At 46.2% G+C, this 14,427-nt stretch overlaps 1 protein-coding gene across 1 annotated transcript in view; it reads left to right on the top strand.

The window, feature by feature from the left end:
• Positions 1-14,427, top strand: part of LZTR1 (leucine-zipper-like transcription regulator 1) — a 35,575-nt gene that overhangs the window by 20,086 nt on the left and 1,062 nt on the right. Inside the window, 10 exon segments of the mRNA XM_009994375.1 lie at positions 9-111; positions 762-854; positions 1,766-1,861; positions 3,636-3,819; positions 5,746-5,915; positions 7,620-7,776; positions 9,225-9,351; positions 10,426-10,575; positions 10,772-10,877; positions 12,239-12,319. Coding sequence (XP_009992677.1) covers positions 9-111; positions 762-854; positions 1,766-1,861; positions 3,636-3,819; positions 5,746-5,915; positions 7,620-7,776; positions 9,225-9,351; positions 10,426-10,575; positions 10,772-10,877; positions 12,239-12,319 — 1,267 coding nt within the window.

Here is a 14,427-nt window from a genome sequence, read left to right as displayed (position 1 = left end):
TTGCCCAGTGGGAGACTCTTCCATGCTGCAGCTGTGATCTCAGATGCCATGTACATCTTTGGTGGCACAGTGGACAATAACATCAGGAGTGGAGAAATGTACAGGTTCCAGGTAATTTACTGACAAACAGGCTCAAACATCCACACCAATTCTGTTTAAATCCTTCTGGCTCTGGACCTGGCAGAGTTCTTGGTTTGTCTTACCCTGAGCTTGATGGCTTCACATCCTTCCTGCAGGAAGCCTTTTCATTTCAGATTCAGCTGGCAAAGTGATTGTGTATCTTTAAAATCTTTTGAGGTATGTTACCTGGACAGACGTTTTGGTAAGGTCAAGTTCTCAAGTTCTTCTGAAGTCCTAACAGATCATGGCAACTTGTTTTGGCAGATTATTGAGAAGTGTATCAGACAGGGTTTGCCAGGATGTTTAACTGAAGATGGACTGTTACCATCATAGAATCATCACTGCCTGGTTTGGGCTGGAAGGAACCTTAAAGATCATCTATTTCCAACCCCCTGCATGGGCAGGGACACCTCCCACCAGCCCAGGTTGCTCCAAGCCCCATCCAGCCTGCCCTTCAACACTGCCAGGGATGGGGCAGCCACAGCTCTGGGCAACCTGGGCCAGTGTCTCACAACCCTCTTCCATGTTACTGCCCTCCCTAAGTTAATAAGAAAATCTAGTGATAGTCTCTGTAACTGCACTGCTTTTGGATAGAACATTTTGAAATTAATTCTGTCTTCTGTGGGTTTTTATTTGTTTAGTTTTCCTGTTACCCTAAATGCACTCTGCATGAAGATTATGGAAGGCTGTGGGAAAACAGGCAGTTCAGTGACTTGGAGTTTGTTTTGGGAGAGGTGAGTAGAATTTCTTGAAAAGGTGCCAGGGGGTGTTAGTGTGTGTGTAGTTTGGTGGGAAAAAGCAAATTGGACAATGATTGTGCCAGAAACCCTGGGAATGAAGTTTCAAGAGTCACTGGTGAAAACGGTGTCTGTCTGGTTTAGTAAGTTACACTAATCTGGATAAATTTATGAAGTTTCAGAGGAGAAGCAACTTTTGAAACAGAAGCTGTAGGTCACCCAAATTTATTAGAGCACATTTGATAGAGTTGCAGTATGAAAATGATACTAATGGGTTCTGGACAGTCCCAGCTGGCTCCTGGAAAGAGCAGGTCAGGGGTTTGCAGATCCATGTCTCTTTCCAGGAACCATTTTTAATTACTGAAAGAAAATGGAATGAGGAAAAGCAGCACAGAGGAGTGATTGTCCAGTCACGAAAACAGTTACAAAATTGTAAAAAGAGCACATTTTCTGAAGAAAAACATGGGAAAGTTGAACTTAGCTGTGTTCTTTTGCAAAAATAAAAGTTATAAAACACATTTCAGAGATCAGGTAACAGATCCTCAACAACAGGTGAAGTAGATCATGAAGAACAGTAGCAAACAAACACACTGTTGTTGTGAAAAACAAAAATCAATAAGATTTTTGGAGCAAGAAGAGGCAAAATTTGTGATGCTGACTCCAGGCAGCAGCTTCCACTCAGAGAACCTAACAAAGGCTCTTTCCAAATGGTGTTTGCCTTGAGCCTTTAGGGAACAGGGGCATGGAATTTCATCTGTATGTGCAGAGCAGATGCAAAGTTCTCTCCGATTCTAACTGAACATGTAGTAACCCAGAGTTCACCCCAGGTTTCTGTGGCTTCTGCCATCTGCCACCACCCTGTGATGTGGGAATAGAAGTTTGATGTGTTATTCCTCTGCCTTTGCCAGAAGTAAGAGCGGGTTCGAGGTCACGCTGCCATTGTTACAGCCCGCTGCAAGTGGCTGAAAAAGAAGATCATGCAGGCCAGGGAGAGGTTGAAACAGGTGAGTAGTTTGGAAAAGTGTTCTTGTGGCAAGGTGCTGCAGAAGTTGTTAGGAAAAAGATGATACCTGCTGAGACAGGTGTAGGGCCAGAGCAGTATCTGATGCTCGGGTGCTCTTGGGCAAGTAAAACAAAGTGGATAATTATCAAAGAATCATAGAATCATAGGGCTTGAAAGGGACCTCTGAAGATAATTGAGTCCAACCCCCCTGATACAACAAAAACACCCAGGGCAGGTCACACAGGAACACATCCAGATGTGTCTTGAAAGTCTCCAGAGAAGGAGACTCCACAATCTCTCTGGGCAGCCTGTCCCAGGGCTCTGTCACCCTCACAGGAAAGAAGTTTCTCCTCAGGTTGAGATGGAACTTCCTGTGTTGTCACTTGGTACTGTTTCCCCTCGTCCTATCACAGGCACCACTGAACAGAGACTGGTCTGTTCTGGACACCCACCTGTCAGATATTTATAGACATTAATAAGGTCCCCTCATAGGCTTCTCTTCTCTAGACTAACCATCCCCAGGCCTCTCAGCCTTTCCTCATCAGACAGATCTTCCAGTCCCTTCATCATCCTTATAGCCTCCATTGGACTCTCTCCAGTAGGTCTGTCCCTCTTGAGCTGGGGAGCCCAGAACTGGACACAATACTCCAGATCAGGTCTCATTAGGGCAGAGTAGAGGGGGAGGAGAACCTCCCTTGACCTGCTGGCCACACTGTTCTTACTGCACCCCAAGATACCACTGGCTCTCTTGGCCACAAGGGCACATTGGTGTTCCATGGATCGCTTGTTGTCCATCAGGACTCCAAGGTCCTTCTCCATGGGGCTGCTTTCGACTATCAGTATTCACATAGGCTGCTGGATGAGCATCAGGCCAGGCAGGGAGCGTGGCATGGAGGAGCCAAATCCAGTTATCTGGATTTGGTGGTTCTTGAGTGGTCTCATAGCTAAGTTCTAACATTGTGGAATACCCCCGAGGAGGTGTATGAGCCCCTTACTCTGGGGAGGGTGGGAGCTGCAGGTCATCAGGGGTGTCCTGCAGGATTAGATCGGAGGGAAGGCAGTGTTCAGGTTTTGAGGCTGGCTCTGGTACCTTTATCTTAGTGTTTCCTGATTTTTTTTTTCCAGAGTTGAAGGTCTGGTGCCTCTGGTTCATTGTCTTATTAATTTGAACTACTTAGAGCTTTTTAGCAGCAAACGTTTGATTGCAGTTGAGGCAGTGGCAGCTCAACCTGCAGTAAGACACATGGATGCCTCATTGTCCCTTAGTTACCTGCTGTGCCACCCCAAAGCCCTCCAGCTGCACTGGGGAAGGCTCTAGGGAAAAGCTGTCAAAGTGAGACCTGAAAATAGCAGAGTGGCTTAAAATACTTCTGTATTCTGTAGGAAAAGTCTTCAGGCTTAAAATACTTCTGTGCAGAACTTGGAGCTCTGACTTTGCAAGGCAAGGATCTTTGCAAGGTAGGACCTGCTCCTACAGCTTCCTCTCCAAGGACAGATGCTGTTGCAGTGCTGTGAGCTCAGTGCAATTCATTCCTCCCTTCTTCTGAGCTCCTGCTTTTGAGCTTCATCTAGGAGCTCACGTTTGTTCTGGTCCATGTTGTCACAGGCCATGGAACAGTGAGTAAGACAGCAGAATTCCTTATTATCTTGAGGATAATGAGATCCTGGGTCTTGAAGATTGTGCAGTAGATGAGCAAGATCTTTCCTCTGGTTTGGTAGGGATGTGTGTGAGCTGGCACAGCCTTCCTGCCATCTTGGGGTGTTTTCTCTCTCAGAAATCAAAGCAAGATGTTGAAGATGAGGGACATGCAATGTGTCAGAAGGATGGGATTGGTGGGAATGTCAAGTTGTGCCGCCTGCAGCCGCTGCTGGAAGTGCCCATCCGAGAGGCTGAGGCCCAGCCCTTCGAGGTGCTCATGCAGTTCCTGTACACGGATAAAATAAAATACCCTCGCAAAGGTAGGACAGCAGGAGGAACCAAAACACCAGGAGCTGGGGAGCAAACATTCATAGAATCATAGAACCACTCAGGTTGGAAAAGACCCTTGGGATCACCAAGTCCAACCATCATCCCTACTCTACAAAGTTCTCCCCTAAACCATCTCCACCAACACCACATCCAAACGACCCTTAAACACATCCAGGGATGGTGACTTTCCTTTGGATGTAGAGCAGGGTGGAGCTGCTCTAAGCACTTCCTTGCTCATCTGAGATTACAGATAACTAGAGTTCTATCAAAGCACACTAAGAGGGCTTTGTTTTTTTCCTAATTCTTTCCAAACATCAGGGAAAAGCAGATTCTTGATCTTTCCAAAAGGCTTAAAAAAAACCCCAAACAAACACACAAACAAAGATGTTCATGGTGTTTCAAACATTACAGCAGCCTGCCTTCAGGACTGTGTATCCTGGGTTGGCTTATTTCCTTCTTCTGGCATTGTTTTGATCCCTTGCAAACTGCCCACACAGAAAGGCAGAGCAAGCCAGTTTTTATCATCTATTCAGAGTGCCAATCCAAAGGAATGCCTCAAGAAAGGAAAAAATTCATTTAATGTGTTCATGGAGGATCCTTGAGCTTTTGCAGGCTGGGAGGTAACACCAGAGGTGTCTCAGCTCCTGCCCAGCCCCTGTTTGTGGGGCAAGGTCTGGTGGGCTGTGGAGCTCAGGCTGATCCCAGGGGTTCAGGCTGATCCCTGGAGGTCTCCAGCTGGTGGGGCTGGAGGAGCTGCAGCCACATGGCCCAGGTATGTGAAGGGAGGTGGTCTGTCCTAATGCTGGAAGGTTCTCAGTTTCAGTGCAGGGTCTTTCCTTTCTATTAAAGTTCATTCTCAGGAAAACAGTAGTTTGTCACCATTGTCCAAAGGCTTTCCCAGCCAGGTGACCTGTCTCAGAGCAAGCCTGATTAATGGGGAGCAGGGAACCTTCTCACTGGTATCTGCATGTGTCAGGTCCCACTCTCGGCTGGTTCATGGATCCTCAGTGTGCTCACTGCAGGACAGGATCAGACCAAAGAAGGGATTAGCACTCCCTACTCTTCCCTTTGTTATAGGCTTCCCAGGCAGCCTGCTCCTTCTCTCCAGCCTATCAAGCCAGCTCCCCTGTCTGCTGGGATCCTGCAGTGGCCCCATCCTAACCATTTGTATTCCTAGTTGCTCCTCTCAGTTCAGAGGGCAGCACCTTGGGGATCCATCCAGAGGCTGAGTTAATGGAATTGGGCATGCTCACCAAATGGAATTTTCCTGATTAGACACAGGGAAGGCACATGACAGGCAAGAAGGCATCAAAAAGTAGTTACACCAGAGATCTCCTGTGAAGAAAGCAAAGGCTGTGGAGGATTATTCCTTGACTTGGTGTCCCAGTAGCACCATGGCAGAGGCCTATAAGGATCCCTACTGCCCCTCTCTTGCTTCAGTTCCCCTTTCTAGACCAGCCTCAGACCTGGACACAAGCAGTTGTGCCTTCATAGGGGTCTGACCAAGTCAAGGAGCTGCTTGTTGATACTGCATGAAGACCAGGGAGTTGAGCAGAGCTAAGGGCAGCTGGGCACTTTGAACAGTCAAGCTGCTAGCTCTGGAGCTCATAAGTGGTTTTAGAAACCTCACTTTCTTAAGAGGGTTTTAAAAAACTGTGATCCAGAGTGTCACAAAATCTTTGTCCAAACAGTCTTTTGGGGTGGCTCGTTCGTGCCTCAAGTCTGAAACTCCTTTTTTAGTATCAATTCAGATTTTGTCTCCCCAGCAATGGAGTTTTTTCCTCCATAAAAGTGCTCCAGTCACTGCCCATTCAGCCATTCCAAATGCTCCAGTGGGTGTGAAAAGAAATGCTTGGAGAAAGGTTCCTCTTCTTGCTCTGTGAGCTCTCCAGCATTTTTCTCTCTTATAATTTCAGGTCATGTGCAGGATGTGTTGCTTATTATGGATGTGTACAAACTGGCCTTGAACTTCAAGCTCTCCCGGCTGGAGCAGCTCTGCCTTCAGTACATTGAAGCGTCCGTAGATCTGCAGAACGTGCTCATTGTCTGTGAAAATGCCAACAAGCTTCAGCTGGACCAGCTGAAGGTAATCCCACTTTGCACACCAAGTAACTGATAAGAAATTAAAAAAAAATAACATTTCCGTAATGGACACTTTGCCAAAGCTGATGGCAGGTACAGTTGTTTTTTGTAGTTGCAGTGCTCAAGTTGTGTTGGATTGGATTGTCCTGCAGTTGCTCAGGAATATTATGTAGGGTTGTTTTGATAAGTGTTGGTTATTTTTGCATATCTGCCCTGTAGGGTGGGAAGGGCAGAGCGACTTTGGCTCTTCCCCAGTTCACTCTCATTGCAGCAAGATGGAACCAGGGACTCTTCATCTCTCCATAGTGAGTCAAGGGGTTTAGGCATTTGGTGAAAGTCATGACAGAGTTGAGAGCCCCAGGCTTCAGACCACGACCTGCTGTGATGGTCTGGTTCTCACCAACAGTGTCCAGAGCAGGTTCTGCTTAAAGCTGCTTAGAGAAAAGAACCTCCTCCACCCAAGTCCATGCAAGACCATGCAGTGTCTGTGCCTCTGCACATCAGTTGACCGTGTAGCTGATGACTGCAGCAGAGTGAGGACAGAGAAACCAGGACACACGAACATTTCCTCTGCACTCCATGCGCTGGATATGGACAAAGGAAGGGCATCCAGGAGGACAGCAGAAGGGTCAGCAGCACATGTAAATGCTGGCGCAGCCTTTGGTGCACAGTACCATGATGCCCAGAAGCTCAAGCAAGTATCCCAGCACTGGTGGATCTAGTACCAATAATTTGGGATCATCCTGCTACCTCCCTCTGCCTTCTCTACCAGCAGGATGACAGGGGCTTTTCCACACAACTCCATTTGGTGAGGATGACCTGGAGTTGGCATCCTGGCTTCTCAAATGCACATTAGTCCTCATGGGTAGGTGCCATCTGCAGAAGGCTGCTCTTTCTGGCATCCTAGTCATTGTTTAAAACATTTTACAGATGGGTCCTGGACAGATCCCTATGCATCACAGGTGAAATAACTTGGCAGCAGATGGACAGTAGTAATTATGCTTTGGATTAATTTGGTACTCACCTTATGGTGAACTGGTGTAGGTTATATTTTTGCTTATGAAAATGTCCTGAGGGAAAGTCTTGGTTCACAGTGGCAAATTAAGTGCTGGTTTTTGTCCCCTTAACTGTTCAGCTTCAAGTCTGGTTCATTTGTCACCTTTCTAACACATGGATTTTTCCAGCAAATTTGTCCTGCAGGAGCTCTCAGGCTGTTTGCAACCCTTACAGAAAAGGTTAAGGCAAAACCGACACAAGGAAACCCTGCAAACTACTTGTACTCTTAATGGATAGTGTTAAGAGTTGAGATTTCTTCACCCTTCTAATTTACTTTTGCTATCTAATTGTATAATAAATTATTATGAGATAACAACAAGTCTTGCTTAGCTCCATGAGGCTTTTGGCATCTCCTCAGATTCTTGTTGTAGAAAGCTTCTCATCACCTGGATGGGAGACAATCTTTTCCTTGTCATTATTTCTTAATCATGTTTATCTAGATGCTTAGAGTTGTCCTGAATTTCCTGCTCAAGCAGAATCCCAAATGGTCACTTAGTAAGGAGATGATGTTTTAGTAGTTCCAGCTGCAGGATCCATGTGGAGGGTTGTAAGAACAGGATGGATGTGACACGCATAATGTGGTCACGTTGATCTGGTGCTGTAGGATGTGTTCATACTGGATTTTTTTTATGAATATTGTGTTTTTTTTAAGGAACACTGCCTGAACTTTGTGGTGAAGGAGTCACATTTTAATCAAGTAATAATGATGAAAGAGTTTGAGCATCTTTCTTCATCCCTTATCGTGGAGATTGTTCGGAGGAAACAGCAGCCTCCTGTTCGCACCCATTCCGACCAACCGCTCGACATCGGTAACTCTGATGCTTTATAAGTAATTGACTGTGCTGGTTTTGCATTGCTAATGGTTTGCTCAGGGTAGGAAGCAGCCTGGGAAGTAGACCACTGCAGCCCACTGAGCTGGGATAACTGTGCGTAGGCTGTTTCCCAGAATCAGGCAGGACTTGTTAGTTCTTTTTCCAGTGAGCTTCATTTCCAACAGTATCCCTGTTAAAATACAGGAAAGGTCAGGCTAAAAATAGTTGTGTTCTTCTTGCAATAAAATATCCTGACTCTTCAGAGAGAGATGAGGCAGAAGGAACAGAAGGGTATAAAGAGTGATTCTAAGATAAGGCAGCAGAAATTCAGTGTAAGTGGAGTAGAAGGTCACAGAGCTGAGTGGGGGGTTTGCCTGCTCAGAGGTTTTCAGTGAAGAAGGAGCCAGGGTGAGGAAGAGGATTTCAGCAATAAGCCAGTGCTGCCAAGGTTGTGGTGAGACAGAGAGAAAAAAGAGGGGGGGAAAAAGCATGGAAAAAATTAACCAAGAGAAAGAAAAGTTAATGGAAGAGAGGACGGAGAGGAGAAGGCTTAGATAATTGATAGTGAAGATACTGCTGTTTATTTTTATTCTGTGATTCTGCTGGAAGATGGTTTGATTTACAATTCTATTAAGGAATTCATCAGGGACTGACTTGGAACAAGTCTTATTCAAGATTTTATCATCCTGACACACACAAAAAATGGAATTTCATAATGAAATATTTTGAGGCCACAAAGTTCAGAGGCATTGCCAGCATTGATTTGGAAGACTACACCGAAAAAGAAAAAAAAAGGGAACTTGTAAGAAAGATGGAGAAGCCAGTCCTGGAAGGTCAAGTAGAAACCTCCGGCTGGCATTTGTCCCAGGAAGAAAAGTGAGGTGCACCATCCAGGAAGATGGCAAAGCCAGCTTCTGTATCCAGAGCTGGAATGGTGTGAGAGACCCAAACATCAACAGAATTAAAGGATGAACTTTGAAAGTTATGAGTGAATTTGGATCAGACTTGGATGTGTTCTGTTTCTGTTATTGTGTTTCCAAGGGTTAATTAAAATGTTGCTTAAAAGGAGCCTTTCTTGATGATCTGGGAAAGCTTTTCCATTAAGAGACAATATTTTATATTCCTTCTGTTTGGAAATATGAACAGGGTGGGGAAAAATCAGATTTCTTTATAGAAAAACATCTTTATTTGTAGCCACTGCTGGTGTTATCTGTCAGAAGATGGACAACAGAACTGCCAGGTTTGTTTCTGGGATGGGCAGTAAGGGATTGCAAGAGGGAAGGATGAAGCTAATTTTCCTCCAATATTATAAGGAAGGGTCTGTCTCAGCCTCACCCCTCAAGGAAGGAGGGGCTGGAGCTATTGCACAGCCACCTATTAGTTTGGTAGCACCTGGTGACCTGGAGCTATCCTGTCTTTAACTCTTCCACTGTGTTAACTTTCAGGAACATCTTTAATTCAGGATATGAAGGCTTATCTAGAAGGAGCTGGGACTGAATTCTGTGATATCATCCTGCTCTTGGATGGCCACCCACGGCCAGCCCATAAAGCCATCCTAGCTGCCCGCTCCAGGTGGGTCCACATTCACTAAAAACTAAACCAAATGTGTCACATGAAGTGCTGCACAGTCAGGGGCAGCTGGGGTGTTTTAGAAGACAGGGAGGGTGCAAGATGCAGCTTTGCTCAATGAGCGTAATAAGCCTTTAAGCAACAGTGATTAAATGTTTTTTTCAATTTGATACCCAGCAGGGACAGAGAGGAGGAAATTGAAATGGTAGAGGTTCTCTGGAAGGTATGTAAGAAACTGCACTGCAAGACAAAGAGTCTGTAAAATCACAGGAGAGGAAAACAAGTGTAAAAAAAGGTGGTTTCAGTGAAGTGGAAAGCAACAGATGTCCACTGAGGTCAGAAAGAGTCTTCTGATGGTGAACATCCATTTTGAATCATGTGAAACGTGTGTCACTTTCTCACTTACTGATATTTAAGACTAGGTGTGAATAAGCAGAACAAAAAAATCAAGCAGAACAGAAACTGGATTGTTCCTCTGCTTTGGTGCAGAGGCAGGTAGTTCAGTCTTCAGAGGATGGGTACTGTTCTCCTTCCTCAGGGTGTGGGTGAAGTGGGTTTGTCCTTTGCTTGTGTGTTCTGTATGCCTGCACCTTTATGTTCTGCCAAACATGAAGTCTTCACATAAAATGTCTATTTCTAATACTGTCACTGTTTTTTTCCAGTCCCAGTAATAACATTCAGTATTAGTTACTGTGGTATTTTACCAGAAGCATTTCACAGCACTTAAAACAACCCTGCATGACTGGCAGCCCGTAGGTACCAAGGAAGTGCAGAATGCTTTAAGCTCTCTGCTGGGTCTTATGCAAATGAGACAAAAATCAAAGCACCATGTGTCCTAATTTTCAAGAAACAGAGACAGATTTCAGGTCGTGCTGATGGAAATGAGGGGGATTATATTTGGAGTCATCTCACAGGCAGACATCCATGAAAGAGGAATTTAGCAGTGGTTTTGGCCTAGATTGACACCTGAATTCACCTCTTTGGAAGGTGCAGTGCTTAAGAAGCAGCCTTTGAAAAATACTGGGTCAAACCAGCTCTCTGCAGAGTGTGTCACGTCAGTTTTATTTCCTTTTCCAGTTACTTTGAAGCCATGTTCCGTTCCTTCATGCCAGAAGATGGGCAAGTGAATATTTCCATTGGTGAAATGGTTCCCAGCAAACAAGCCTTTGAATCTATGCTGAGATACATTTATTATGGAGAAGTAAACATGCCTCCTGAAGACTCCCTGTATCCTTAAATCTGAAGGCACTGCAGTGTCTGTCTGGAGTGCCTCTCCCACAGCTCACCTGCCTTTTGCTCTGTATTGCCAGGCACAGCCTGGGAGGTTATTTGTCAAGATTGTCCCTTCTGTCACTGAGCTGTATTTGCAATCAGTGCTGTTAATTGTGGGTTACCTCTTTTTTTTCCTTAATGAGCTGAACAGCTACCTCTTTGCTGCTCCTTACTACTACGGCTTCTCCAACAACAGACTGCAGGCCTATTGTAAGCAGAATCTGGAAATGAATGTCACAGTGGAGAATGTCCTGCAGGTAACTGTCCCCAAGCAGCTTTAGTGAGTCTTAGGTACAGGAAGGCCAAAGGGTGTAGGGGAGTGGGTGCCCCCAGAGCCAGGTTCCCTGTGGCTTCCAAAGTGACATCCGCTGAGACTGCCTGAACCCTTCTAGGGACAGGGGCCCTGCGTGGCTGGCAGGAATCAGCCACGAGACCTCATCACTCTCTACAACTAGCTGGAAGGACATTGTGGAGAGGTTGGTGCTGGTCTCTCCTGGCAGGTAATTAGCAACAGAACAAGAGGGAATGGCTTCAAGCTGCAACAGGGCAGGTTCAGACTGGACATTAGGAACAATTTTTTCATAGAGAGTGTTCAGACACTGGAACAGGCTGCCCAGGGAGATGGTTGAGTCACCATCCCTGGATGTGTTGAAGGGTCGTTTGGATGTGGTGTTGGTGGATGTGGTTTACGGGAGAAATTTGTAGAGTAGAGATGATGGTTGGACTCGATGATTCCAAGGGGCTTTTCCAACCTGAATAGTTTTATGATTCTGTGAATGCAGGAGCACAGCCTGCAGCAGCTGGGTTTCCTTACCTGCCTTTTGTATCACTGGTGCTCCTGTGCTGAAATATTTGGCATCTATTACTGCACTGGCCAATAAGATGTTGTTCCTCTTGAGCTCCTCACCCCTCATTGTAGACCAGAATTTCTAAGGGGTCTTTTTAAGATGTACCACATACTCAGCACTCGGCTCCAAACTTTTTTCTGTAGACATTTGTACCAGGACATACATGTTTCTGGAACGGGTTGTCCAGGGAAGCTGTGGCTGCCCCATCCCTGGCAGTGTTGAAGGGCAGGTTGGATGGGGCTTGGAGCAGCCTGGGCTGGTGGGAGGTGTCCCTGCCCATGCAGGGGGTTGGATCTAGATGAGCTTTAAGGTCCCTTCCAACCCAAATCAGTCTGGGATACCGTGATGTGCAGGTGTTGTTAGTCTTGTTTTTTCAGTCATGCTGACAGGAACCAGGCAAGGAAGTTGAAGCTAAAAATAAATACTCTTTAAAAAGGAAGCCTCCAAAGCCATCTACTGACTATGCAGGCAGAACCCCCTGCAGTCCCAGCAGTATCAGTTCCTGCTTCTGGCTCTTGCCAGCATCACTGGGGCACTTCAGGGAGACCTGGCTCAGAAACAGATCAGCAGTTTCCTACTGATTATCTCCCGAGGACTCCATACATTTTAAACCCAAGGCTTCTTTTCAAATAGTTCAGAAAAGATTCAGGTTTGTAATGAAAAATGGGGGTATCTCCTTAGCTGAGAGGAACTACTGAGTCAGAACAATGTTTGTGCCCTGTACCTCTGAACCACACATATGGAAAAACATATAATTGCTTTTGCTGTAGATATTGGAGGCAGCTGACAAGACCCAGGCCCTGGACATGAAGAGGCACTGCCTGCACATCATCGTTCACCAGTTCACCAAGGTTGGTTGCATCTTTTCTGGGGCTTTTGAGAGCTGCTGTCCTGTGTCACTGCGCTGCCTAAAGGCACATTCGTAGGGGACTCCATTTCATTCATTCTCATGTGAGACAGCTGAGAGCTGGCTGCCTCTCACTGACACTGGTGAGGCTTCTAGGCACACTTTCCACACTAAAAAATAAAAGACTTGAAGAGCCTAGTCTGGAAATGTGAAGACCTTCCAAAAGAAAAGTTACAGACTTGCTTCCTTTGCCACTCTTGGAGCTGTTCATTTTGAGCCATCCCAGCCTTAGGTTCTTGTGTGAGCACCAGGATCAGGTTTTGGTGTCTTGAGGGCACAAATCTCTCTTTCACCAGTGGTTACAAGTGTGCTGTTCATATTTCTCTGTAATTGATGTTTATTGTCATGTGCTCAAAAGGCAAATGACCCTGTCCTGGCTGGGCTTTCTGCAGTTCCCGTGCTTTGATATGTGGCGTCATGCATTAGTGACAGGTTAAGAGCCTGATGTGCTGATACTTCTGACCCCACTCCAGAGAGGAATGTTGTCATTTAGTTGTTCCTGTGAAGTACAATCCCTCCATGATTCTATCTCATACAGGAAAGCTGGGGAGGGACTTTGCACCAGAGAGTGTAGTGATAGGACAAGGGGTGATGGTTTTAAACTGAGGGCAGATTTAGGTTAGACATCAGGAAGAAATTCTTCACCATGAGGGTAGGAAGGTGCTGGAACAGGTTGCCCAGGGAGGTTGTTGATGCCCCATCACTGGAAGTGTTCAAGGGCAGGTTGGATGAGGCTTGTGCAGCCTGGTCTGGTGGGAGGTGTCCTTGCCTATAGCAGGGGGTTGGAACCTGATGGTCTTTAAGGCCCCTTCCAACCTCCACCATTTGATGATTCTGTGATTCTATGGGAGTTTCCCAGCACATCCCGTTTGTTGCGCAACTATTAGCATTGTTGAATTTAACAGATCATAGGAATTGGGATTTCTGGATGCTACACACTTTTTGATAATAATTCCCTAGTTAGCATCCAAGTAGCTCTTTTTCTTCTCTATATTTAATCTCATAATCCTCTTGCTGTTGCCCATGGAGAGCACTGCTCAGTCCTGTTTGTCTCTAGAGATGAGGCAGAGGGAGGTTCAGGCTCTTCGTTAAAGTCCTAAGTGTAATACATTTTGTGTCTGTAAATAACTGAAAATGCATGAAAAGCTTTGACGGTGGAGCCAGCACCCAGGAATTACATGCTCCCTCGAGAGTCCCCAGCAGGAGGCTACAGCCTCTGCCTTCATCTTCTGCATTTTCTTCTGGCCTCGTGGATCCTGCAGAGCAGCCCAGCTCCAGCAGGGGATGGAGAATGGTCCTGCTGTGGGTTACAGGATAGCCTGGTGGTTGGACATCTCCTCAGGTCTGGGGTCAATGTGTTATGGTCCCTGAGAGCTGAAATCTCACGGTCTCAGCTTCCCAGTGGAGGCCACAGGGAGACCAGCAGGCTGGTGTGGTTCTCTCCAGAAGGTGCTGGGGGACTGAACATTGTGCCATTTCAACAAATGAGATTTGACCCAAGGGTGTTACCCAATTGTTCTCCAACAGCCAGAATGTGTGGAAATGTTTTATATTTAAACTGTTGACTGTTAGAACAGTTTTCATGAAAAAAAGTGGCTGGAAGACTGTCAAGCAGATGTGCACAGAGAAATCTGAGTTATGCAATGTTTTTCTTCGGCCTGAGAGGCTTCAGTGTGTGATTTTTGGCCTGGTGCTGGGTGACTCGATGTGTGGCTGGGCACAAATGCTTGCCCTTCTGCTCCCTGGCAAGCCACAGACTCTGAGGGGTGGTTTGTTCCAGCTGCGTAAGTCCAGTGTGGCCTGGAGGCTCAGGCAGGCCATGGTGCTGGGGGGATCTCTGGTGTTTCCAGCCTGGTTAACACTGTTCTCCATTCGGACCATTGGGGAGGTCTCCCCACAGTAAGAACATTATTGAAGAGCTGATCCCAGAGGTTTGCTGGTTTGGGCAATGTGATTTTAGGCTCTTGTGTGTCAGTGCAAAAGCTCTAATAAAAGTGCTGCTGTGAAGCTCTGGTGCTGACACCCTGCTCTGTTCTTCTGCAGCGCCTGCCT

The sequence above is a fragment of the Chaetura pelagica genome, unplaced genomic scaffold, assembly GCF_000747805.2.
Source record: "Chaetura pelagica isolate M959 unplaced genomic scaffold, ChaPel_1.0 scaffold470, whole genome shotgun sequence".
Lineage (NCBI taxonomy): Eukaryota > Metazoa > Chordata > Aves > Apodiformes > Apodidae > Chaetura > Chaetura pelagica.
This window is presented reverse-complemented; position numbering and strand designations above follow the sequence as displayed.